At 45.7% G+C, this 27,386-nt stretch overlaps 1 protein-coding gene across 13 annotated transcripts in view; it reads left to right on the plus strand.

Annotated features, from left to right (window-relative positions):
• ARMC9 (armadillo repeat containing 9) overlaps positions 1-27,386 on the plus strand; it is a 152,249-nt gene that overhangs the window by 60,627 nt on the left and 64,236 nt on the right. For all 13 annotated transcript variants that reach the window (XM_045481690.1, XM_045481687.1, XM_045481689.1 and 10 more), the window contains 7 exons: positions 648-738; positions 1,994-2,117; positions 5,026-5,165; positions 6,652-6,728; positions 9,417-9,491; positions 13,271-13,361; positions 17,711-17,766. In XM_045481690.1, coding sequence (XP_045337646.1) covers positions 648-738; positions 1,994-2,117; positions 5,026-5,165; positions 6,652-6,728; positions 9,417-9,491; positions 13,271-13,361; positions 17,711-17,766 — 654 coding nt within the window. The remainder of the gene's footprint in view (positions 1-647; positions 739-1,993; positions 2,118-5,025; positions 5,166-6,651; positions 6,729-9,416; positions 9,492-13,270; positions 13,362-17,710; positions 17,767-27,386) is intronic.

Raw genomic sequence — 27,386 nt, forward strand, 5'->3', positions numbered from 1 at the left:
GTTACATTTCTTGTGCTGTCTCTCTGTCCTTCAGAATTTATGTCTTTTTAAAAAAAAAAAATCCGTTCACTGTAGTTTTACTGTGGTTTGCAGGGAGCAAAATTAGATGTGTGTGTTGGAGCTATCATTAACCTGGAAAAACATTAGCAACAGCAATAGCCAACAGTATTGCCTCCCTTGTGCCAGTCACTGTCTAAGTGCTCTGTATAATTGGTTCTTTTTTTTTTTTTAATGTTTATTTATTTTTGAGAAGGGTGGGGAGAGGGGCAGAGAGAGAAGGAGACACAATCCGAAGCAGGCTCCAGGCCCTGAGCTGTCAGCACAGAGCCCAACACGGGGCTCGAACCCATGAACTGCGAGATCGTGATCTGAGGTGAAGTGGACAGTTAACCGATTGAGCCACCCAGGCGCCCGTATAATTCGTTCTTTTAATGTAGAAGGCTGAATAACTTATTTTTGTCAACTCTCATAAAAAATGAGTTGGAAATGGAGATTTCCAGATGAAGCGTTGGCTTCAGTCCCTTTATTTCACCTCTAATAAATTGACACGGAGGAAGAGAAGAGCAGACCCAGAGAAGGGACGTGTGTTTACCTGTCACTTTTCCTTAACCTCATCATTTTCCTCTTTTGCTGTGTTTCCCCCACAGAGGAGTGTGCTTCAGCTGCTGCACTCCAAGAGCGAGGTGGTGCGACAGTACATGGCCCGGCTCATCAATGCCTTCGCGTCCCTGGCGGAAGGTAGGGTGTCAACTTTTCCTCCCAGAGAGCAGCTAGGTCTTATTAATGCTTTTTATTTCTTTGAAAATCGACGTTCTTCTTCACGTTTCTTAAAGATGCTGTACGTCCCCTCCATTTATTCCTGTTTAGTGCCTCTAAGGTGTTTTGTGCAAATTGACTGTTGTCCTTTTGCTTAGTTTATGTCAGAGCAAATTTTGATGGTTTTAGAGTTTTCTTTATAAGCCTTCTGGTTTTATTTTGTGAGCTTTCTGGTTTCGTAACCATAGTATTTCACTGGCTTTCAAGTATATAACAGGTAATGCATTTTCTATAGTTTTCTGCAAAATAAGGTTAGTGAAATAATCAAAGCCGATTCCAATAAGCACTGCACCATTTCCTTCAAAGGAGTGTGACCTCTAGGGGCTCCCGGCTGGCTCAGTCGGTGGAGCGTGTAACTCTTGATCTTGGGGTTGTGAGTCTGAGCCCTATGTTGGGTGTAGAGATTACTTAAAAATAAACTCTTTTTTTTCTTTAAAGCCTATAATCTCTTCAACCAAGAGGATTTGAAAATTCCAAAGATAATACATACCAAAGCTGAATTCAAGATGATTTTACAGGGTGCCATTATCTTCCATTAAGTTCTACTTTGTTTCAGCTTTTTAAAATGTGAATAAAGGGAGTTTTCAAATGATGACTAGATGATACTCCAAAAGCTGGGTCAGTCATTCATTCGCTTGTTCTCCCGTCTGTTCTTACAAGGGAGGGTACATGCATTAATGTCATCTGTATCAAGACACAAGTCTACAACAGGCTAGCGGTAGCTCAAGGCTTATTGTAGGGTGCCAGGTATGGTTCCCAACTCCTTCCCCAGGCTACGGGTGTGTCTCGAAGGAGCAAGGAATGTGCCAGAAATCACTACTGCTTGGTTGCCTCTATTATAAAGACTAAGGGCCCCATAACATACAGATTCCTTACCCTCTTTCTCCTTGTAGATCTGACTTTTGGGTTCAAGATTTCAGGTAAATAAAAGAGCTCCCCACAAAAACATAGTGATGAATTAATTATGTTTAGATTACAAAAGGAGTCGTTTTTTCTTCATTAGTTGATTGGCTAAAACCAACTTTGCAGAAAAAATATGTTTTAAGTTTTTTAGAACCTAAAATTACCCAAACTCTACATAACGTTACATGCAAAGTGTTCATCGAAAGTGGTTTTGGGGCATGAACTTAGCACAAGATCAATTCTTCTGCTTGTGTGTCTCTGGTTATATTATTAGGTCGTCTCTACCTGGCCCAGACCACAAGGGTGCTGCGGATGCTGGAGGAAAGGCTGAAGGAGGAAGACGAGGACGTCGTCACCCGGGAGAACATTCTCGGGGCCTTGCAGAAGTTCAGCCTCAGGTGCTGACCGCGCAGTAGGTCATGGTAGCTCCTAACAGTAAGGTTTAGCCACTGTTTAGTCCCAATAGCAGCCCAAGGGGCACGTGATATTTTCAGTTAACATTTAGGAGAGGTTGGATGACTTTCCAAGATAGGGCTGGAAAGCCTATCTCTAATCCTCGAAACTATCCAGCTCAGGAAGTGCCGTTGTGGTGTCCTCACGAGCACCACGGCGGGGGCCGGCCAGGGGCTGGATTGTGTCTCAGGCCACGTGCCGGGGGTAGAGATGCACCCGTGAGTAAAACCTGATGGAGCTCAGCTCAGCAAGTCGCTCGCAGCCTCTGTGGGAGATGTGCACGTGGATGAGGAGTCACAGGGGGTGTGGTGGGATTTCCATGGAAGGTGGGCGGAGCCTCCCGCTCCCCAGTCCCTATGTCCCAGCGGCCCACCCTGACGTCTCCATCTGGACCCTGTTATGACTTGGATCTCGTAGCCACCTAGAGCTTTTGTTTGTTTTTCGTTGACAGCTTTATTAAGGTATACTTTCATAGCACAAAATTCACCCCTTTTAAATGCACCATTCAGTGAGTCTTAGTAGATTTACAGAGTTGTACAGCCACCACCACAAGCTAATTTTAGAACACTTCCATCACCACGCAAAGAAACCTCATGCCCACCTCCAAGCCTCATTCTTACCCCCGGCCCCCGGTAACCACTAATTTGCTTTCTGTAGAGTTACCCATGCTGGACATTTTAGATAAATGGAATCCTATAATGTGTGTTCTGTCGTGACCGGCTTCATTCACTCAGCATCGTGGTTTTAAGTTCATCAGTGGTGTAACACATCAGGACTTGGTTCCTTCGTCATGCTGAGTAACGTGCCATTTTATGGACAGAACACATTTTGCGTATCTATTCAGCAGTTGACAGATACCTGGATTGTTTCTACTATTTGTCTATTATGCATAAGCCTCTTAGGAACATCTGCCTACAAGTCTTTGTGTGGACACATGTCTTCCTGTCTCCTGACTCGGTGTCTAAGAGTGGAATCGCTGAGTCATTCAGAATTCTTGCAGCATGGCGTTCCCTCCTGACCACCTCACTTTCTCTCGGCCTTAGTAAGAAATCTCAGCTCTTTCTGACCATCAGCCCCCTTCTGGACATACTTTCTTCCTGTCAAACGTGGTTAACTTTTTTTTTTTATTTTTATTAGAAAGAGTGGGGGGGGGGAGGGGCGGAGGGAGAGAGAGAGAGAAATGTGGTTAACATTTGATTGGTACGCTCTCGCTAGTAGCCCAAAGCCTGCAAAGTGACTTATTCTTTTTCTTTTTCTTTTTTTCCCCCAAGGTGACTCATTCTAAGTGTGTATGTTTCATGAGGGAAAGCGGTAGGTAGTTAGCTCCTACTATTTGCCAGGTCCCTGCCAATGCTTCTTGTTCTAACTATGTGAATTGAGAAGATCTGTAAGTGGTAATATCCAGTTATTATATTCCTCAGATCATATGAACGCTGTGTCTCTGTTTGTTTATAAATTTAGCCTAGTGTCGACTGCATTTGGAAAATTTTTAGAAATTCAGTGACTATAGTTAAGTAACAGAGATAAGATACAAGGAAGAAATACTTCTTTCTGGGAATACAGATATTTATTGCCAGTTTTTTCTTGCCCTGCAAACAGTAATTTAAGCTTCTCTGTTCTGGAAATATGCTTCATGTTTTTGCAGTTTTCTGGGGTCTGTACAGTGAATGTAGAGAGTTAGGATTACCAAAAGAGTGTAGCCTTCATTGTATTCCAGTAAATTTCACCGAGGTGGTGAGTGTGGTGTTTAAGACTAGCACAGATGGGCACCTGGCTGGCTCAGTCGGTAGAGCGTGTGAATCTTGTTCTTGAGGTTGTGAGTTCGAGCCTTACGTTGGGTGTAGAGTTTACTTAAAAATAAAATCTTGAAGATGGGGCGCCTGGGTGGCGCAGTCGGTTAAGCGTCCGACTTCAGCCAGGTCACGATCTCGCGGTCCGTGAGTTCGAGCCCCGCGTCGGGCTCTGGGCTGATGGCTCAGAGCCCGGAGCCTGTTTCCGATTCTGTGTCTCCCTCTCTCTCTGCCCCTCCCCCGTTCGTGCTCTGTCTCTCTCTGTCCCAAAAATAAATAAACGTTGAAAAAAAAAAATTTTTTTTAAATAAAATCTTGAAGAATAGCGCAAGTAGATACTGTCCAGGTAGGAGTTTTACCATAACCTGTTCATTAGGAGATGTGCAGTGGTGGTTCCTCCGTGGTGTTTTGATTTTTAAAGAATTTACGTGACTTCATAGTGATGCCATTATGCCTGATCTCATCAGTTCTTAAGGCCGGCATGAAGACATTCACCATAACACATTTTGATGAGGTGTTGGATTTTGTAAGGTTTTATACCTAGACTCTGGGTGGAAAACAATTCTGTATCAATTATACGACCCACATCATTCAACTACCCTTAGTTTCTAGAGACCTGACTCAAAATGGGATTGGGCTGGTTGTTTGCTTTTCTTGTTTTTCACACAGCTCAAGTGCCTAGCTGGACTAGAGTTTACTAAAAACCCATTTATTGGTGTTGAACTATTCCTATGGCTATCTCCCGGGTCAAGTAGACCAAAAGCTATCAATAAATATTTATGAAATATTGGAAGTAATATTCTGCTAATTGTAAATGCTGAAAAAGAAACTTTCAAAGTAGGAGGCCTCCTGACTGCCTTCTCTCTGTCTGAACCCTTAGTAGTACCCTCGAAAGGTAAAGGCATCTGTTGTTTCAGCTGTGCAGGTCTAACAACAAAATATCCCTCAGAGTCTGTATCTCCTGCACAGTTTGCCTATTCTGACAGGTGTGCACATCACCCCGTAGTCTTGCAGGGAAGGTTTCTTGACAGCTTTAGTTGACCTGTAGGCTTTTGCATCCTAGGCGCCCGCTGCAGACAGCAATGATTCGAGACGGCCTCATCTTCTGGCTGATTGATATTCTGAAGGACCCCGACTGCCTGTCTGACTATACGCTGGAGTACTCGGTGGCTTTGCTCATGAACCTCTGCCTCCGGAGCGCAGGTCTGATAGCACCCCTCCCCCACCCTGTCCCTTAGCCCTCTGGCTCCCCCCACAACCTGTCCTCCATCTCCCCCACCCCCCGCCTCCCAGCCCCTAACTACCCCCCCTACACGATCCCCCAGCCCTCTGGCTCCCCCCCACAACCTGTCCCCCATCCCCCCCCATCCCCCAGCCCTCTGGCTCCCCCCACAACCTGTCCCCCATCCCCCCTATCCCCCAGCCCTCTGGCTCCCCCTCTACCCTGTCCCCCATCCCCCCCATCCCCCAGCCCTCTGGCTCCCCCCCACCCTGTCCCCCATCACCCCCATCCCCCAGCCCTCTGGCTCGGGTGTGAACCCGGACCACCACCCAGCCTGCTGTGGTTTGCCTTTAGTCTCCCTCATAGAGAACTGAAACAGAAGTAGGGTGTAAAACATTTCCAGCTAGTTATACAGTTGGTGAATCCCTGAAGCCAAATACCTTGCTGCCCTTGGAAATACCATTTTATGTGTTTACAGCACCTGCAGTAAGAGGAAATTAAAATACTTTATATTTTTCTTCATCTTCATTGCACTATTCAAAGGCAGGAAGTTACGAATTCTGATCCATTCTGTCCCAAGACAGAGAACTATGTTTCCAGGATTCTACAGGGTTAAGTCGGTGGCAGAGCAAGGACGCCCGACCAGGCTCCCTGCTCCTCACCACAGCAGTCGCCCCACTTCACACACCGCCCCCCCGGAGAGGGGATTTTCACGCGCACATCTCAGCTCATCTGATCAGTAAAGGCAGTGATCGCAGCTTTTCTGCAGGTTCCATCCATGAAATGATCCGTTACGGGGATAGAAGAAGCTTCTTTAGAGGAAGTGCCAAGTCCGACCTGTGGCTGCCCTCAGTCTGAGCAGCCCCAGTTTGTGGAGAAGAAGTTTCGTGGCTAAATAGCTCCGGGGTATTCGTTAGAAGCTTCTTTGCCCTCGGATGCTTTGTAATCTGCACAGCCTGTGTCTTGTTGACTGACTAAATGACTGTTACTTCAGCCTTCTCTTAAAAAACAACGTATGCAGATATCCCAGCCTTAAAGCATTCGTCAGATTCTAATCAGCTTCTCTTACTATCATCAGTTTATTTGCAGTGATTGTTACAATGCTATTTGGACTTGCTAAAGCACCTGTGTGAGTTTTGCGACGCTGGCGTGTGCACTCGGGAGGTAGAACGTTACCCCGTAATGTATCGTGTGTTCACTGACACGAGTAGCTCTGTGCCACCGTCTCCACTCGGAGTGCACGGCCTATACCGAGTTCCTTCATTCTGCATCACCCTTCGGTAGATGTTAATAATCGCTAGGGAACCCCAGGAGGGAGAAACCGAGGCCCGGATTGCTTAAGTGACTCACCCAGGGTCACACAGTTCATTAGCAGAGGGCCCAAGATTTGTGCTCAAGTTTGCCTGACTTGAAACTGTTCTTCGGAGTTTAGACACGTCATGTTTTGTTCTGTTGTCTTTTCTGAAGGGAAGAACATGTGTGCCAAGGTGGCAGGCCTGGTGCTGAAAGTTCTTTCGGATCTGCTCGGCCATGAGAACCACGAGGTACGGGGCGGCGCCGCTAGCCTGGGCTCGGGGGAGGGCTGGCCGGGTTAGTGCGTGCGCTCTGCCCCCCAACATTCTGCAACCGGGAAGCCGGAAATCGATCCCCCACTCCTCATTTCCTGTCGCCCTGCCATCACTGGTCCTTGCCAGGTCCCCCTCGGGACTTAATCTCCTCCTTGTCACCCGCCCTGCTTCATTCCACCCCACGCTGATTCTCCCCGGGGTGTGTTTGTTTAACATACGTCTGTGGACACGTACGTGGCCTGAAAATGTAGTTAATGTAATGTGTTGCGTGCGTCATCGTGTAAATCGTATTGTGCTCTAGATCTCACTCTTTTCAGACTTTTTCACTGTGTTTTGAGGACTTTACTGTGTTGCTTTGTATACATCTCATTCCTTAACTCCCGCTACTGCAAAACAGCCCCTGTTTGCAGTGCCCCCATCCAGTCCCCCGGGCTCGTCGGCCTCCATTACCTCCCGTTCTCAGCCGCCACAGGGTCCTCAGTGCCATTGCCACACTCACCCCCCCGAGGCCCCTGGGGTGCAGACACTTCGTCACTGCTGGCTCGCCCCACACGGCAGTCTCGGGTCAGAGTCCCGCCACGCTGTCCCGCAGAATGGCCTTACCAGCTCCTGCTCTGCCCCGTGGCCTCCCCAACACTGGGGTGATTTTCTGTCGTCCAACCTGTGTGCCCCAAGCCCTTTTTAAATAAAGTGGAGGTCTCGATAAACTAATTAACAGAAACTTATAAACAGTATGAGGATTCTCTCTCCTGCTTTCTACAGATGCCTGTGCAGAAACTACGACATCACTCTGCCCCTGAGGCCAGAGCCTCAACAAAAACCTGGCCTCTTTAGCCAGATCAAGTACAGGGGTGTCTTAGCAGGACAGGACAGAGTACCGCTGGGTCAGAGTGAGGCACTTGGTTTCCCTGTATCCATTCCCGTTGCAAACAGCTCCCCTCTGCTCATTTCTCTCATACCCTAGGTCCCCTGGCCCACCAGCTGAGCGACCCCGGCTGCCTCAGCTAGCGAGGGTTCCGTGGTGGTGACAGTGTTTGCCGTGCTTTTTATATTTTCAGATCAGGAGCCCTCAACGCCTTCTAGAGTCTGTTCTCCATTTTATTCAACTACGGCGGTTGAAGCCTGTGGGAAATTTGTCTCTAATAGTAAATGTTGGTTTCAGGTGTTGGCACCAGTATGCTTGCTACCTCTGAGAACAGAATAGACCAACAGATGTAAATCTTGTAATTGTCACAAATGCATTTGCCTTGAAGATGAACTGGAAAGTCTCCCTGTACACATGTTAGAGCCTAGAAATGTGTTTGCCACACAAATAAATGCTCCGTGCATGGGTCCTGTGTGAGGTAGTCATAGTCTTGGCAGACGAAACCCAAAAGCCATGAAGAAAAAGATACGCATATTTGACTTTGTAAATAGTAGACTTTTTGGATATGGAAAAAGATGCCATGATAAGAGTCAAAGGACAGATGATACCCTGAGGAAAAATTGGCCTCACATAGGACGAAAGTTCCCTTATATATGAAGATCTCCTATAAATTGATAAATACAAGTCAGAAGAAGAAGATAAAGTACACACGGGGGCAAGTTACAGAACAGGAAATCTCGATGACCAGTTTGGCCAGTGGTCAGGAAAATGAAAAAACAGCCATAGGATGCCTTTTATTATGTTTTTTACCCATTAGATTGGCAAAGATTAAGGGACGATAAAGTCCAGCGCCAGAAAAGACGGGTGGGACGTGAGCCCTTCTCCACTGCTGTGGAGAGTGTAGCACAAAATCTGCTCAGAAGGGAGCTGCCATTTATCAAGCACCTGCCATGTACCATGTCCTGTGTGGCTTGATGTTGAGGTTACCTGTGTGAGTAAAACATGAGTCCTGTCCTCGAAGAGCTCACAATAGGGGAGACAGAAGTATAAATATGAACCCAGTATGGTAGTGGGGGGATGTGCAGGAAACAGAGCTGAGTGTGTGTGGTGGGGGGAGGGGCCCGTAAGTAACGTGGGATGTGTGCAGGAAGGGAGGGGCAGGGGGACATGATATTGAGGCCACACCTCGAAGGCTCCTGTGTGCCGTACTGAGGAGTGAGGACTTTCCAGGTAGGCTCTAGGGAAGGTTTACGAGGTAGGAAGAGGGACGATTTGGCCCACGTTGTAGAATTTTGGCAACGATGGGATTATTGGGCTAACGTGTGAACATCAAAGGCAGAGACCTTTTGGGAGGATCGATGTCGCCTAGGTCATGGAGGATGTCCGAACAAGGACCGTGGTAGTGTGTGTGGAAAAGAAGGGTTCCTATCAAAGGCAGCTTGGAGACTCAACACTGGAGAGCAGAAGCGAGAGCATTCGATGATGACTCCAGCGGTTCTAGCCTGAATGAGCAGGCCGACAGTGAAGCAGTGGCATATGGCAGGAGTGAGCTTTGGGAGCCAGTAATGAACTTGGGTTTGAACTCTTCGTTGTAGCTGTCACTGGGACATGCAAATATGGACATATCTCCATATTTGGACATGGAGATATCTGTCCTTTGGAAACATGTGTCCTGGAGCTGAAGACGGTGGTAGTGCTCTCTCTCCTCGTGAGCCACACTGTTCACAAGCGGGGTGTTTGATCACTGAGTTGTACGGTATGTGACAACTTGTAAATGGCTGTTTTTTCTCCCCTTAAAGATACAGCCGTATGTGAACGGAGCTCTGTACAGCATCCTTTCTATTCCGTCCATTCGTGAGGAAGCAAGGGCAATGGTAAGACAATGTGCTTGAGGGACACCTGGGTGGCTCAGTTGGTTAAGCGTCTGACTCTTGACTACGACCTGGGTCATGATCTCATAGGTTTGTGAGCTTGAGCCCCACATCGGGCTCTGCGCTGACAGCACGGAGCCTGCTTAGGGTTCTCTGCCCCACTCTCTCTCTGTCCCTCCCCTGCTCGTGCTGTCTCTGTCTCTCTCAAAAATAAATAAACATTTACAAAAAAAAAAAAAAAAAGAAAGAAAGAAAGAAAGCAAATATGCTTGAGAAATTTGTAAGCTTCAATCACTGCCACGGTTCAGAAGCTGTGAGAGCAAGGAGATCTGAGACTGGGCCCCGTGGCTTGCACGTAGCTTATGAACTCCCTGGAATCGTATGCCAGATATGTATTTGCAGTTTTCTGGAGAGAGAATCTGGAGCTTTTATCATATTCTCGAGGGATCCCTAACTCCTAAGAACTACCATGTTAGAAAGTTCCCGACAGGCTTATTTTTGGAAAGTTAATAGACTTTTTTTTAAATGATTCATTTTAATTTGGGGCGTTGGGAATGCCTATGGATTTCATGGCAGAAGCTTAGCAGGAAAACAGGGAAATGGAGAAAGTATCACTGAAATTCACCTGCAGGAGTCCTAGGGGACTTGCGGCAGGAGTGAGCAGTGGTGGGGTCCAAACACTCGGAGGCTGCAGACGTTCTCACAGCAACCAAGTGGGACAGACACTCTGGTAAAGACGATAAAGCTCTCTGGTTCCTGGTGTGGTTGGTAAATAGTGAATTCAATACTTGATGTGTTTACATTAGTGCTTCTGTTGGATTAAGTATAAAATAAGCTTCAGGTGATTAGCATCGTATGCGATGACAAGCGTTTCTGGATCTAATCAGCAAAACCACTGGAGTTTTGTCCCTTTTCTCACAACATGCGGAACCAGCTCAACTGTGTGCATATTAAATGCTATGATGAAGGGATTAAATATATTTCCACAGTCAAAAGACAGGCCAAATTCAGTTTGAGACCAGTGAAACATGTTCTTCCACTTGATTTTGCTTACTTAGAAGAATTGCTAAATCTCCTAATTAGTCATCTAAAATTACATCAACAGTTATGCCAGAGATAAAAACTTAATTAGGAACTATTCTGTGTGGTCACACTGAACAATGGAACTTAATTGCCTATCGCTTTGGGGGAGAGGGGAATCATTTCAGTACGGAACAAGGAAAAATGAACTTGGTTAAATTCTGCATTATGGTCCTTCTGGTGAGAGGAATTCTCAACCAAAGGAGAGACCCAGGAAGAAAACACGTAGGCTAAGAAAAAAAGAAGGGAGGTGATATGGATCAGACAGCAGGAAAGGCAGCTTGGAGGAAGGACATCCAGGGCAAGGGGCAGGGAAGGCAGGACAAAACAGAAGTAAAGGGACAGGGACCAAGTGGGGAGGAGAGATTCGTGTTATAGGACATTAGAGCGTGACCCTTAGAGATCAGCCAGGCCAGAGAGAAAAAGTGTGGAGGAAAGGGACAGTGTCTCAGAGACCTGGGGACAATACCCAGAGGTCTCACACATGTGTAACTGGACTCCCAAAAGGAGAGGGGAATAGGACATCATAAGAACTCTGTTTTTGCAACCAGGTAAAACATTTGTATGCTTGTGGAAAACGACAAAGAAAACATAGAAATTATATCGGTACCAAATGCTATGATGGTTGGTGGTCTTAAAATAATACCCCCCACCCCCCAAACAGAGAAGAAGATAAATGAGTCCACTGAGGCCGTTTGAACTTTAAGAGACTGCCAAGGCCTGGGACGGGAGAGCGGTTCAGATCAACAGGGCTGCGCCGATGCCTGCTCCAAAGCCTCCCGCCCCCGGCGCTGGTGCAGTTGTCGGCCATGAAGCTCTTCCCCAGGATTGAAATCCCAGCCAGACAGTCTGGCCTGGGCTGCAGCAGACTCCTGCCCGCTTGATACCCTCTTCCCTTGACTCAAAGACTACCCGGAGTTGTTCCTCCCTTCCAGACCACTCCTTCATGCTCTCCTCTGTGCGCTTGCCTGTCTCTGCCTGCCTCTCTGTTAAATGTTTCCTTTCTCAAAGGTGCTGTCCTAAGCCTCTCACTCTGCTGTCACCCGGAACCTTGTTTATTCCCTTGGCCTCGGCTACCAGATCTCTCTTCTGAGCCACAAATCCCTTCCAAACACAGCAGCAACGATCTTAACCATTTCAGTAGGCTTTACACCCAGCATGGAACCCCACTCAGGGCTTGAACTCACAACCCTGAGATAAGACCTGAGCTGAGATCAAGAGTTGGACCCTTAACCAACTGAGCCACCCAGACTCCCCTTAACCATTTATTGAGCATCTATTATGTACCAGCACTTGGACTGGATGCTGTTTTTTTAGGTATAATTTATATAGTCCAATGCAATGGGCAAACATATGTATCTACCTAACCAACACCCAATTGCATTCTTTACCTTTTAAAGATTTCATGTTAACCAGCGTTGCCATCCTTATTTTATAGTTGAGGACACAGGTTGGGAGGAACTAAGTAATTTGATCAAGGTCACACTGTTAATTCATGAGGGAACTCAGATTCTAATCCAGACTTAGCCTTCTGGAAGGTAATGCTCTTCTCTACACGATGGGAATTCACCATGTTCAAAACTGCACTTGACATTTCTTTGATTCACTTACAGCCATTGACTCCAAACAGGCCTGCATTAAAAGAGGGAAATATTGGCTCATTTAACTGAAAAGTCCAGGCGTAAGCATCAGGCAGACCTTGATCAGGGTTCATGTGTTACTGGATCCATTTCTCTCCTGGGACCTCTGGAGTCTGCTTCCTCTATTTTGGGGTCATTATTAGATACACTTTCCTCTCGTGGCAAGAAGGTCTCATCAGCTCCAGCCACACGTGCTCATTCAGATCCCTCAAGGAAAGAGGAAGGCGGGGAAACAGATACCTGTGGTTAAGTCGGTATCTTACATTTCCCTGCAATTCTGTTAGCTAGTATTGAGAGTTCTGATGTCAGTGTTTTGTAACAAAGTAAATATTACACAATATGGTGCCTTTATAATTCTTTTGATAGAAGAAGAATAGCTGTTTAAAAAGAGGTTCTGTTTGTTCATTTATTTCTCTAAACATATGGCTTTACTCTTCATTTTGTTTCTAAAATCCAGAAGGAAGTGTATACACGTAAAGAAATCACAGGACAGAAATTACCTCCCAAAACAACACATTGCCCAAACTAAAGGGAATACTTATGCAGTTAAATTTTACAATAGTTTTTTTTCACTTTTATGAGAATATAGTTGATATACAGTGTTCTTTTAGTTTCAGATGTACATCCATTGCTCTTCAAGACAAGCACAGTCACCATCTGTCACCATACATTATTACAGCATTATTGACTGTAGTCCTGGTGTACTTTTTATCTCTGTGACGACTTATTGACTTTATAACAGGAAGTTTGTGTCTCTTAATCCCCTTCACCTATTTCACCTATCACCCCACCTCCCTCTGGCAACCCCCAGTTCTCTGTACAATAGGTTTTTGTTGTTGTCTGCCAAACGTTTTATAATCAGGTCAGACAGCCAACCAAGAAGAAAGCAGTTTCACTGTGAGTTGTGAAAAATAACAAGAAGAATGTTTAGTACTGAGCAGAGGTATCTTTATTGTGTATATCCCTTCTCTCCTGCCAAAGGTTTTTTTTTTTAATTGGATAAAGCTGTTCTCCCCCACAAAACAACTAAAATACTAACTCTTACTCTGTCTACTGCCCCAGGGAATGGAGTACGTCCTCCGCTGCTTCATCAAAGAAGGCAATGCCGAAATGGTTCGCCAGATCGAATTCATCATCAAGCAGCTTAATTCAGGTCCGTTCAAAGCAGGAAGCTATAATCTGTCTGTGCGTCTCTCATGTGTGCTGGAAGGATACACGGGCTTTCTTAGGAAGGCTTGTCATATCTTGGAATCCACTCAGGGGCTTTAAGGGAGGTGGGGAGACCCAACTGAACCCACCAACAAGGCGGTCCAGATTGTCCCAGGATCGACGATCTTTCACCACACTGTAGGCTTAGAGTCAACAAAAAGAATTCAAAAGCAACCGTAGAAACCCTGCTCTACCCTTACGTTCTCTTTGTGTGGCCCTCCCCCTCCTCGTTCTCTCCCCGCTTCACAGGGCTTCTCTGGGGGTCCCAGGGCGAGATGAGGAAAACAATGCCGACCTCCGTGGCACCACCACAGAAAATGTCACTCTCCCGCGTGCATTCACGCTTTCAAAACAAACTTATGTTGCCCGCTGGTGCCATGGAGGAGATGATCCTCGTTCTCTCGGGCTTTCTCCGTTACCGTGACAATCGACATCCCATAGTAAGCAGGAAAGGAAGGTGCAGGAAGCCTTGGATGGGACCAGGATGGAGGGGAAGCTCTAGCTCTTTCTGTGGACTCCTGACATCTTGATCCTGACTCGTACCCGTGCCAGAGGCACCCAGCAGCCCACATCACTCAAAGTCCAAGTGCACAGATCCTACTTAGCACGTGAGCAAAGGTGAGAAAATGAATCTCCTGATCTCTACTCCTGAGTCAGCAGCTTGACCAAGGCCAAGAAACAGTTGCCCGAAGCCATTCACTGGAGGAAGCCCATAGGTGGCTCATGGTTCGTGGCCTGAGCCGCACATGACAGTCACCTGAGGAGATTTAAGGTCCCCAAAGCAGCACCCCATGCTAGTGAAGTCAGAAGCTCCAGGGGGGCCCAGGTGTGAATAGTGTTTGCATTTATTTCTTTTTAAGAGACAGAGCACAGGTTGGGGAGGGGGGTAGTGTTTAAAGCTCCCAGGTGATCCCCACATGCAGCCGGGGTGGTGGGTCCCTGCCTCGGACGAGCACAGAAATGGAGCGGCTGAAAGAGGACGTTAGAGGCTCCTGATCAACAGGAAGCAGCAGGGAGAGCAGCCAGTGAAACCTTCACTCCCTCAGGCTGGGGCACATTTCCATCTGAACATCCTCCCCTTGGCTATTCATCCCAGATTCAGGTGAGCAAGGAATAGAATTTTGCTTTCTGCAACAGCTGCATTTCTGATTTGGAACCCCCACTCTGCTGGGCAGATGGATCGACAAAACACAGCTAAATAAAACGCGGCTGTTCCATGACAGCAGTCGGGACTCTGCTCGCTCCCTCACCGGCTGTGGGTAGAAGAGAGGCCACTGCTGGGGAAGGAGGGAGATGCAGGGAACAGCTGAGAACTCCGTCCCTAGCGAGTGGGGGTCCTCTGTGGCTTCGGGGTCACGTCTGGGCCCGGAATCTTCTTCAAGGCTGGCTTTGTGTTTCAGTCTATCAAGACCCATACGCCTCCATTTTCTTGTCGGTCTCCCCTCCTTCCTGGCAGCCAAGCCACAGGGGCGGTCCCCCTTGCGCTCTGGCCCCAAACCGTCTCTTTGTCGTCTGTAAAACTGGCCCTTAAGCTAACATGCTGAAGAATGTGAGGAGGGAGGGTCAGTTAGACATTTCCGTGAGGGATGTGCTTTGTCAGGAAGTTATCGTGGGTGGAGTTCTGGTATATTCAGAAGGGGCTTGACATACACCTGCTTTGCTCAGTAAGTTCCAGTTTCAATAATGAGTGTCAAAAGTATTTCTTTTTTTTAGCAAGCACTTCAGTTATTCTGTATCCACGGGACAGTGGCAGGTCCCCAGAGACCCTATTACTTAGGAGTCTGATCCTTTGAAACAAAATGAGGAAGTCATTGAACGTTTGAATGGAGGACGAGGCACACACACACAGCTGCCTTAGGATATGTGTCGTGAGCATGGAGTCAGAATGAACGGGTGTACCAGCATCACTGTGAAAGCCACAGAGGGGAGAGCTGGAGTTTCCACCCCGTTCGGGCTTCATCCTCAAGTAGACATTAACAGTAGAGTATGAATTAGTCGTAGCTTACTAGTTTAAGATAAGTCGGATGGCATTGCCACAATCTCTATTTAGCGTATTGGCTTTATTGTTCTATTTTAGTAAACATGTGAAACGTGCGTATGGGTTTTCATACATTCCGGCCCATCTCAGTTCTCTAGTACTGTTTTTCCTATAAAGCTTTAAGGTTTCCAAGTACAGAAATTCCAGAGTATTTTAGGAACCTAACCCCACAGGTAGGGAAGGACTGCCCTGGGGAAGCTTAAGGGACGTGACAGACAGAGGTGACCGCCACCAGCAGCAGCAGGGAGGTTCATCTATGACTCCAGCCCTCAAGGGGGGGGGGGGGCTGGCAGGTACTGGCCAGTCCCTGAGGAGAGGACAGGAGCAGGGCAGAGCCAGCATCGCCAGCTGGGCCGCAGGAAAGGAAGGACACTGATGGCTCCGAGCACCACTCACTGTTAGTTACTGGAGTGAGGGCAGCTGGCCGTGCCACAACCCAGGAGACGGTGCGGGAAGCAGGGCTGATGTCCCTGTCACCCCCAAGAGGGGGAACTGACATTTATAAGGTACTTAATTAAGTTCACAGGACTGGATTGTTCTGGGGAATAGGATGAGTCTGAGCCAACAGGCTCAGGGGAGGGGTTGTGGCTGGACCAGCCTGTGGCTTCACGAAACATCTAAGATTCTTTTTTAAAAAGTGGGAGGGGGCATTTGCATATTGGAAAAAGAAATGTCCACAGCTGATGAATACAGCAGCACCCCCGTTTCGAAAGCCACCTGCTTGATAGGCATTTACCTGCAGGTGGCACGGAGCAGAGCTCTACGTGCGCTGGGAGGGCACAGAAGTTAGGTGAGGGAGCTTCAGCTCAAGTGCAGAATGGCGTAATTTCCCATCTGCAAGGTAGTTTTCTTGACTTAAACAGCGTTCCGTGACAGGGGTGGGGCCGTGATGGGCGTGGAGCTGTGCAAGGCCCCTGAGGTGGGGACAGAAGTTGGTGTCCTGCAGGCCTTGGTCTAGCCAAGTCAGTGAGAGTCCTTCCCTTTAGAATGAGGGTTGTGTCAAGGACAGTGGGTGCCCTGGGGCTTCTACGTATTCCTTCTATGAAATGGTTTTGGGGTTTAAGTTTAATCTGCCCCCTTTCTAAGTATGCTGAGCAGTCTCTTCAAGAATAGCCTTTGGCTCCTTGGCTCCTTGCCTCCTACTTCCTCCTTGACTTCCTCTCCTCTTCTCTCAGGCTCTCTTTACTTTCATGTCATCTGTTCAAGAAACAAATGATCGTTAAGGAAGATGCATTAGGGATAGAGGGATGAGTAAGCCCGGTGCTCTGTTCTCAGGGACTCACAATTCAGTACAGTGGGTGAGGAAGATGCCGAGACAAGTCCATAGCCATTCGTACATGAGTAAACTGATCATCCCGAAGTGGCAAGTACTATCAGACTGCTGTCCACTATGGTACTGTCTAGTACCACTCTCCAGGACAATGCTGTCTAGAGAAAATGCTGAGTGTTCAGCAGACAGAGGGGTGACTGCCCAGTGAGGGGTCAGGGAAGGCTTCGTGGAGGAGAAAGTAACCAAACTTCTCTAATAGCCACTGTGTACCTGGCCCTGGGCCAGGTGGCTTAGTTTGGTATACTGTGAAGTTCCCCCCACCCACCCAACAACCCTTCGGAAGTAAGTGGTCTGATCCCCATTTCACAGATGAAAACACAGAGGCTCGTCCTTTCTCGGATTCCATTTTGCTATTATCCCTCTTTTATATATAAACTCTTAAGATCTAGCAGTGAACCACGGGAGCCTTCAGGAACCCTACCTGCCACGGCTGCTACCCCAGCCTCCGTGGGAAAATCATGGGATTTAAAAAACAGGCTTGAGTTGAATCTCAGCTCTGTCACTTACGGGAGTGTGACCATAGACAAATCTCTTATCCTCTGTATGCCTCCTTTTGCTGTTTGCTATAAAGTGGGGAGAAGAGTCAACCAAATCTTTGTGCGGAGGAAATAACACGTGTACAGCATCTAGCTCGATGCCTAGCAACACTAGTTTAATTTCTTTTTTTCTAAATTCCTCTCAAATTGTATGCTGGCTTTTAACTTTGCTCGCACCACTACCAATGCGTTCTGGTCAAACTAGGGGAGAGATTTAATTTGCTGAGGATGATCGCAACCTGTGGCCGCAATGGCCCCAGAAACCAAATTGTTCCGAGGTGACCCGATTCTCATTAGCACGTTTACGCGCCTCTACAGCAGCTGAATGATTTTGTTGGCCAAGACTCCCAACTGTGTTTGCAGTTATTCATTTATTTTTTTCTTTATAGAGGAGCTACAGGATGGTGTTCTTGAATCTGATGATGATGAAGAGGAAGATGATGAAGTAAGTTGGTGGCCCTTGACACCACCTAGAAAACTCGTGCCAAATTATTGAGTCTCTTCCTTGCCTCGAAGAGTTAGTCCAGAAATGGAGGTTTTGATCCCTGCAGCATTATTCCTCACAGTGCTGGAGCTTGGCTAAGCTCAGCTGCGGGGGGTCTTGCCCGTCTCAGTTGAGGTGTCGTGTGGCTGCTTTCCGCGTCCAAGCTGGCCTCCCACCCTCCCCGGCCCCTCCGCGTGGCCTCCGATCGCCCAGCGGTCAGGCTTACGGTTCCTCACCGGTTGGTGGCTGGGCTCCAAGAGGGAGGAAGTGAAAGCTTCCAGTCCTCTTCCGGGCTCAGCGGTCTCAGAACATCCCTTCTGCTGTGTTCTGCTCGGGGCACATCACAAGAGTGGCCCAGACTGGGGGACGGAGGTTAGATTCCACCGACAGGAGGGTTCGAGGCGGGAGGATTGGGGGTGGCCATGTCCGAAGGACACGTGCCGCCCCTGGGGTGGGTTTTCCGCAGCCACAGCACACAGGTGTCACGCCCCACAGCACTCGGGGCTTATGGGAGGTCGAAAGGCAGCACTTCTGCGACATGAGTCTTTTGCTTTGAAGGGGCCCGAGCCTGCCCTGGTCTTCCTCATGTTTGGGAGCGTTGGGCCCGGAGGCTCCCCGTGAGACTCTCTAGGCTGAGAGGCTTGGTTCAGAGCGGGCAGAACCAACCACCTCGCTCTTTTATTTGCACTGTTTCCTCGGCTCTGCAAAATCTGCTTACCTGATTTTTTAAAACCAGAAGGTTCAGAACTAACGTCGGTGAGTCTCATGAAGCGCAGATAGAGAACGGCGACTCGTGGGCGGGAGATGGGTTTTTCAGACGACGAGCTTTTTCCTCGTTCTTCCTCCAGGCCTAGAAAACCCATACACATTACTCTCTCCACTTCTCGGTACTAATTCCTGGTTTGCATTCCTTCTATTTTGTGGGGAGCAAGTACTCCTGAAGTGAATGCTGGAGGAGAGGTTTCCCCTTGGAGTTGTGGTCTCTCGGGTTAAAAGGTCTGTAAAGTCAGGGTTTTGTCCACTGATGGCACCAGCTGGGGGAGATCTTCCAGCGAGTTCCTTTAAGAGCCTTCATTTAAGAGCCTTCCGGCGAAGAAGGCTGTGCTGAGGTCGCCCAGTGGTTGTCCTTCCCACAGGCCGCCTCCCGCCTGCCGTTTTCTTCCTGAGCTGTAGGTGGCACTAGAGGGTGAAGACCGCTCGGCCTTGTCGGACAAGCGCAGTTCTGGACCTCGGCTGGGAATCCTGGCCCCTTCCTTTGCAAAGGTGGATCCAGAGAGGGGAGGAGACCAGCCTAAGGTCACACAAAGTCGATGGCAGTAAGATCTGGTTTAGAACAGGGATTGGCAGGCTTTTTCTGTAAAGAGAAAAGTAGTAAATATTTTAGGCTTTGGAGGCAATGTGGTCTCCGTTTCAACTACTCAAATCTGCCGTTGTGATGCAAAGTAGCTATCAGCAATACATAAAAGGATGAATGCGGCTCTGTTCCCATAAAATTGTATTTATGGACACTAAAATTTGGATTTCATTTGATTTTTGTGGGTCACTAAACTTTTTTTTTTTTTTTTTTCAAATATTTAAAGATGTAAAATCATTCTCAGCTTGCTGGCCTTTCAAAAGCAGGCATCTTGTCCTGTAGGCTATTGTTGGCCAGCCACAGGAGAGAACCCAGCTCCCTGACCCAGTCTTCTCAGGACTGTGATAAGAGACCATCTTTGTTCCTTGTCCCATCAGTATTGTTTTAAATTATATTTTGAATTAATGTCTTAATTAATTAATTCCATTGAGTTTTTGTCATTATATCCAGAAGTTCTCCTCAGCAACTATTTGTCCTCTTCCTGAGTTATCTCTTTGGAATTTTTTTGTTTGCTTTGGATTTTTTGTTTTGTTGCTGTCAACCCCTTTGTCTTTGAATTGCAAGGGAAAATTCACTTGGCTCAACTGTTCTGTTAATGATGGGAATTCAACTTTGGAAAATATCCCTATGGAAGCAATTATAGTCTACTAAAAATTAAGGAATATACAGATCTTTTATTTTTTTAAGATTTTATTTTTAAGTAATCTCTATACCCAATGTGGAGCTCATCCACAACCCGAGATCAAGAGTCACATGCTCCACCGACTGAGCCAGCCAGGCGCCCCTATAGAGATCTTTTAATTTTCTGGACTTTTGGCTACCCTGATTTTTATTTTAAGAGGGTAGGGTTTGAAAATATTTGTTGTGATAACTAGAATTTTCAGAAGACTCCTAGAAGGTGTTTAGTTGGGAAATTGTAAGGAAAGGATCTGGCCTTTGGGGCCGGAACACGGCTCTGCGATGCACTCCAGTCAACAGATCCTGGATTTTCCCTCTCTCTTCACCCCTACAGCACACCGCAGAGTGTTAGCAAGGGCGACCCGGGGAGGGCCCCAGCTATCTGTGTTTTACTCAGCTGGTAAACCGAGAGTGGGTGTTACTTTTTAAATTCGAAAGAAAAAGGAAAGTGAAAGGTGCTTAGACTCAAGGAAAATTTCCACAGAGCATTTGAACACGTGGCACTGTCATTGGAACATGGCTACTACCTCCCAAGGTGACAGCTTTGAAGGAGACAGCACAAGTGTTTTCAGGACCTTTGAGTCAAATGTCATCTTGCTTAGCATTGTAAAAAAAAATTTTAATTTCCTATTGAAACCCAAAACACAGATAATGGAGCCAGCGTTTTCACAGAGCTACTCAATGCTTCTAAAGATAACATGGCTCTATCGGGGTGGGGCTGGAAGCCAAGGGGAATTAGGCTCCGTTGACCTTACATCCAGTTAAAATCTGTGCACTTGCAACTGTGGCCACTGGTCCTGCTGCCCAGGAAGCTCAAGAGAACCCCCAGGTGCACAATCTGATCTAATTTCTAAGAATGTAATGACTTGTCCTGGTGTGCTAAAAGTTGTGTCTGATGTACACACATTTATGTGCCAAAATAAAAAGATGTAAAGGTAGTGTTAGGGATGTTTTTTTCTGACTTACAGGCTGTCTAGTGTATAACGTCAAATAGGAGAAGGAAATCACAAAGCGATGTGAACACTATGATTCAATTTCGGAAAGAAAGCAAACATAAATACACAGCCTGATGAATGATGTATGTACTTCTGTGTACGCGCAGCAGAAAGGCGTGGCAAGTTACGCCCTCTTTGTTGACACTGGAAACTACCTGGAGACCAGGAGGAGGAAATGGGGGGAGGCAGCGAGGTCCCGGTCAGCGGGGAGGGCCGCAGAGTCACCTGTGTAGTGAGAAGTGAGAGAGAGGGTGCGCCAGATTCAGTGGGCGGAGGGCGGGTGCTGAGCACCTTGAAGACTAATGGGGCAAAAAGTCAAACCGAGTCGGGGCGCAGGTGGGAAGTAAGAGAATGGAGCCGGTAAGATATGCGGCTCTTCCCACGAATCTGGCTGTGAGCGAGAGAGCAAGTGCGAGAGCCCGTAAGCAGGACAGTTGTGTTCGGTTCTAATTTGGGAGACACCGAAGCTTATTAAAATGCTGCTGGGAAGGATCCAGCTGAGAGGGAGAGGTGGCGCATTCAGGGCAGGAGGAGAGAGGAAGGATGGCCTCGGAAGGACGGGTGTTTTCATCATTTTCTAAATTGCTTCTGATGCTCTCTTGGCCCACAAGCCCCCAGACCCATTTAAACCTCCAGAGAAATAAAACCTTCATTAGATGGGCTTGGCCAGCGCACACACAGGAACAGGCAGGTAACGGCTACAGTTTGTAAGGGCGCGAACGCATCTCACCAGGTGGTTCAAAGAAATGTATCATCTAATACAATTTAGTCTTATTTCTAACATTTATTCGTTTTTGAGAGACAGAGCGTGAGCGGAGGAGGGGCAGAGAGAGAGGGAGACACGGAATCCAAAGCAGGTTGCAGGCTCTGAGCTGTCAGTGCAGAGCCCGACGCAGGGCTCGAACTCACGGACCGCGAGATCATGACCTGAGCCGAAGTCGGATGCTTAACCAACCGAGCCACCCAGGTGCCCCTAGTACAATTTAGTTTTATGTTAAACATTTGTCTTATGTTCCCAAAAAGCTGATGGTAAATCACAGGGCTCAGGAACCCTGATTCCAGTGTTCCCACCACAAATGGCTCATTTCCTGATTACAGTTTAAGGTGAGGTGTCTAGCTCATAAGTGGAGAAGAAAAGCCTTCTTGTGCTATTTGAGAAGACTGATTTTAAGACAAATATTCTCCCCTCTTAACAAAACAGGCTTAAGTGCCAGGTGAGATCAGCGTGGACATTGACTTGCTGGTTGCCATGGAAGTGACAGTCCTATGCTCAGCAATCTCCTTCTCTAGAGATTTCTCGAGGCTAAGAGTTGTTTATTTATTCAACAAATATTTGAGCGCCTTGACATAACATCATTCTAGGAAATAATGAGGAAGCGATACAAAACAAATCTGAAAGAGTATCTGGGCTTAAAATACCTCCAAGTAAGATTTGGATAAGTGAGAGAATAATGATGCTGATCATCGCCACTCACGGTTGTGGCATCACCAGGTGCCGGGCGCTGTTTAGGCACCGTGCGTGCATTCGCTCATCTCCTCACAACAACCCTGCGACGGGTGCCATCGTTGTGCCCGTTTCACAGATGAGAAAACAGAAAATACGGCACTTACTGAGTTCACACAACCACAGTGACGGAGCTTGGAATCAAACCCAGGGGGTCTGACTCGCAAGTCCACGCCGTTAACCATTACACGATTTTGTCTCTTGTGAGACAAAATCTCACAAGAGATTGTCTACTTTTTGTAGACACAAAGTAATAGAAAATAAATATATAATTATAGGTTCATGAATGTGATAGAAACAAGAAGTGCTGTAGAAATTCCAAAGGCTGCAAAAGTACTGGAACACGGCCGTCCCGACAGGACTTCCCTAGCCTAGGTTGACAGATACGAGGAATGGATTGAGGACGAGAAAAATGTGGTCAGGAAAGCAGGAGAGGCATCTTCCACGGGAGACAGCGTAAGCTTATCCCTTGCTGCCCCTGTGACCCACATCAGTATGTGTTTGTGCGTTCACATTGTTCTTGTAAGATACACACATACAGTATTATACATATACATACACATATCCATGTATGTTTTCATCGATACTGGTTTTACAAAAGGAGATGGCATAGGTTATAGATACAAGCACACACATACACTGTGTTGTCTTTGCTCTTGTTAGTATTTCCTGGCAGTCCCTCTAGGTCAGCCAGCAGGGCAAATTGATTCTGTTTAATGCCATAGATGTACAGTTTTCCGGATCTTTGCTTTGTCAAACAATGCCGCGGTAAATATACGCTTTGTAAATATATGCTTATTTACTGGTACTTTTATTTACGTGGGCTTTTGTTGCTGGGTTGAAGTGTATGTGTGTTTTTAATTGTAATAGACTTCTCCAGATTGTTTTTCAAAAAGGCGGTGGCAATTCGGATTTCACTGGCAGAGCAGGAGAGGAGACTTCCCTCCATCTCCACCAGCGTTAGGTGCAACCATTATTTTTGCCAATCTCATATTGATAAAGTGCTATCTTGTTATCTTAATTTGCATCCCCATTGTATAGTGTGAGCGTCTTTTATGTTTATTTTATTGGATATTTGGGTTTGCCGTGCTGTAATTTCCTATTCGTGTCCTTTCCTCATTTTTAACATTGTTTGTCTTTCCGTGTCACTTCATTTGAATTCTCAGTATGTCACAGATAGTGCCCCTTTGTCACTTTCAGTGCACAGCATTCAAAGATACATCTTTTATTCATTGACTTATTTTTATAAATTTGCCACAACTCTTTTAAAATTGTTAAGAAGATACATATATTGACTTTTCTTTTACAGCTTCTGTGTTTCTGTCCCAATTAAGGTCCCCCGAACCATAAATTTTACATTAGTCTCCTAGATTTTCTCTTCAGGCTGTATTTTTTTCATTTAAATTTTAATTATTAAATATATATTTTTTTAAGAGTGAGCAAGAGAGCATGTGCACACATGGGGGAGAGGCAGAGAGAAGGGGAGAGAGAATATCCCAAGAAATCTCCACACAGAGCATGAGGCTCAATCTCACAAACCACAAGATCATGACCTGAGCTGAAATCAAGAGTTGGGTAGGCGCTTAACTGACTGAGCCACTCAGGTGCCCTTGTTTTGTTTTTTAAGTAAACTAACTCGACCTCCAACGTGGGGCTCGAGCTCTTGACCCTGAGATCAAGAATGGCATGTTCCTCCGACTGAGCCAGCCAGGTGCCCCAATTCTTACATATACATAGAAAAATACATATCATATTTATGTAAGGTTTGAAGTAACTTCTCAGATTTTTGGTTTCAGGACATTTTTTCACTCCTAAAAATTATTGAAGATTCCAAAGAGCTTTTGTTTATGTGTATTTTGCCTATCAATATTTGCTAAATTAGGAAGAATTTAAAACTGATAGAATGTGTTTATTACTTTTTATTTTTATTCTTTTTATTTCTTTTGAGAAAGAGAGAGAATGGGGGAAGGACAGAGAGAGAGAGAGAGAGAGAGAGAATCCCAAGCAGGTTCTGTGCCATCAGCACAGAGCCAGAAGCAGGGCTGACCTGAGACAAAAGCAAGGCTCAGATGCTTAACCAACTGAACCACCCAGGTGCCCCAAGCATCCAACTCTTGATTTTGGCTCAGGTCATGATCCCAAGGTTGTGGCATTGAGGCCTGCATTGGGTTCCACGCTGAGTGTGGAGCCTGCTTAAGATTCTCTCTCTCTCTCTCTCTCTCTCTCTCTCTCTCCCCCCCCCCCACTCATGTTCTCTCTCCTCAAATAAACAAAAAAAAACATTAAAAGCAAAACAAAAAAAGGTTAGTTGCAATGTAAAGTCAAACACCATACCAACAAATCTTTTTTATTCTGTTAAAATCTGCTAGTCTCTTTTGCATTCTGTTAATCTTACTTTCTGATCGTTCATTGCTAGTGTATAGAAATACAATTGTTTTTAGTGTATTGATCTTGTATCCTGAAACCTTACTGAACTCGTTTATTAGCTGTAAGAGTTTTTGTTTCTTTGTTTTGTTTTGTGATGGGTTCCTTAGGATTTTCTGTACACAATGCCATATCCTCGGTAAATATAGATAATTTTTCCTCTCTAGTTTAGATGTCTTTTATATTCTTTTCTTGCCTAAATTGCCCTGGCTACAACTTCCAGTACAACATTGAATAGAAGTGGTTAGCTGGACATGTTTGTCATTTTCCTGATCTTAGGGGGAAAGATTTCTGTCTTTTACTGTCCGTTGTGATGTTGCCTGTGGATTCCTTATAAAGGCTCATTATCAGGTTGAGAAACTTCCCTTCTTTTCAGAGTTTGTTAAGTGTTGGATTTTGCTGAATGCTTTTCCACATTAATGAAGATGATCATGTGAAATTTTCCCCTTCATTCTGTTAATAGTGTATTACATTGATTGATGTATGTTAAACCACCCAATAACCACCCAGTAACATATAAAAGGGATTACAAATCCCTTTTATATGTTACTGGATTTGGTTTGCTGGTATTTTGTTGAGGATTTTTGTATGTATATTTATAACAGATATCACAGTGTAGTTTGACTTCTCTTATGATGGCTTTTTCTAGTTTTTCAAAAATTTTCACTTCCAGTCTGGTTGACATACAAGATTATATTAGTTTCAGGTGTATAACATAGTGATCAACAATTATATACACCTCTTTTTCTAGTTTTGTGCCAGGGTGAGCTGGAATATGTTCCCCCTTCTGTTTTGGGGAGAGTTTGTGAAGAGTTGATGTTGTTAATTCTTCTGTAAATATTTGTTGGCCTTCGCCAGTGCAGCCTTCTGGACCTGCGTTTTTCTTTGCGGGAAGTTTTTATTTTTTATTTTTTATTTTTTAATTTCTGGTTTGATCTCTTTACTTGTTATAGGTCTATCTATTCAGAGTTTCGATTTCTTCTTGAGCCAGTTTCTATAATTTGTGTCTTTCTGAGAATTTTTCCATTCTATCCAAGACATCTAATTTGTTGATTTGTGTGCAGTTTTTTGTAGTACTGCCTTATGATCTTTCCTTCTATAAGGTCAGTAGTGTCCCACCTTTCTTTCCTGATTTTAGTAACTTGAGTCTTATCTCTTTTTCTTGGACAGTGCTATGGACTGAATTGTGCCCTCTCACATTCATATGTTGAAGCCCTGACCCCCCCTGTGCGTGTATTTGGAGACAGGGCCTCTACGGAAGTAATTAAGATTAAAGGAAGTCATAGGGGTGGGGCCCTAATCTGGTGGGATTAGTACCCTTAAGAAAAGAGACACTACAAGATACTCTCACCACCATGGGGGAGGGCACAGAGAAGGTGGCTGTCTGCATCCAGAGAGCTCTCATCAGGAAGTGAAACAGCCCACACGTCTTGGCCTTAGACTTCCCAGCCTCCAGAACTGTGAGAAATACATTTCTGTTGGTTAAGCCCCCCGGTCTGTGGTATTTTACTATAGCAGCCCGAGCTGACTAAGACAGCCAATCTAGCTAAAGATTCATCAATTCTGTAGATCTTTCCAAAAACCAACTTTTCATTTTATTGGTTTTCTCTATTTTTCTGTTCTCTATTTCACTTATCTCTACTTTAATCTTTATTATTCCCTTCCTTCTGCTTTTCTTTTTCTGTTTCTTTAAGGTGTAAACTTAGGTTACTGATTTGAAAGCCTTCTTTTTTCTAATGTAGGCATTAAATGCATACATTAAATATATATCACTATAGTTTGCAAGGATATGGTGGATTTGCCCTGTTGGTGGAAAATAGTATGGAGTTCCCTCAAAAAATTAAAAATAGAACTACCCTACAATCCAGCAATCACAGTACTGGGTATTTACCCAAAGAATACAAAAACACTCATTCAGAGGAATACATGTACCCCTGTTTATGTTTATTGCAGCATTATTTACTATAGCCAAACGATGGAAGCAGCCCAAATGTCCATCAATGGATTAATGGATAAAGAAGATGTGGAACACACACACACACACACACACACACAGGAATATTATTCAGCCATAAAAAGAGTGAAATCTTGGGGTGTCTGGGTGGTCCCGTCGGTTAAGCATCTGACTCTTGGTTTTGGCTCAGGTCCTGATCTCACGGTTTGTGGGTTCGAGCCCCATGTTGGGTTCTATGCTGATAGTGCGGAGCCTGCTTGAGATTCTCTCTTTGTCCCTCCCCCTCTCACTTTCTCTGTCTCTCAAAAATAAATAAACTTAAAAAAACTTATAAAAAAAAAGTGATATCTTGCCGTTTGCAATGACATGGATGAAGCTAGAGAGTATTATGCTAAGCGAAATAAGTCAGAGAATTCAAGAAACAAACAAGCAAAGGGGGAAAGAAGAGAGAGAGGCAAACCAAGAAACAGACTTGGGTCGCCTGGCTGGCTCAGTTGGAAGAGCATGTGACTCTTGATCTTAGGGTTGTGAGTTTAAGCCCCATGTTGGGTGTATAGATTACTTACAAATAAAATCTTTTTAAAAAATAAAGTAAAATCTTAAAAAACTAAAAAAAAAAAAAAACAAAACAGACTCAGGTATAGAGAACAAACTAACGGTACTAGAAGGGAA

This window comes from Leopardus geoffroyi, chromosome C1 (genome assembly GCF_018350155.1).
Source record: "Leopardus geoffroyi isolate Oge1 chromosome C1, O.geoffroyi_Oge1_pat1.0, whole genome shotgun sequence".
NCBI classification, from domain to species: domain Eukaryota; kingdom Metazoa; phylum Chordata; class Mammalia; order Carnivora; family Felidae; genus Leopardus; species Leopardus geoffroyi.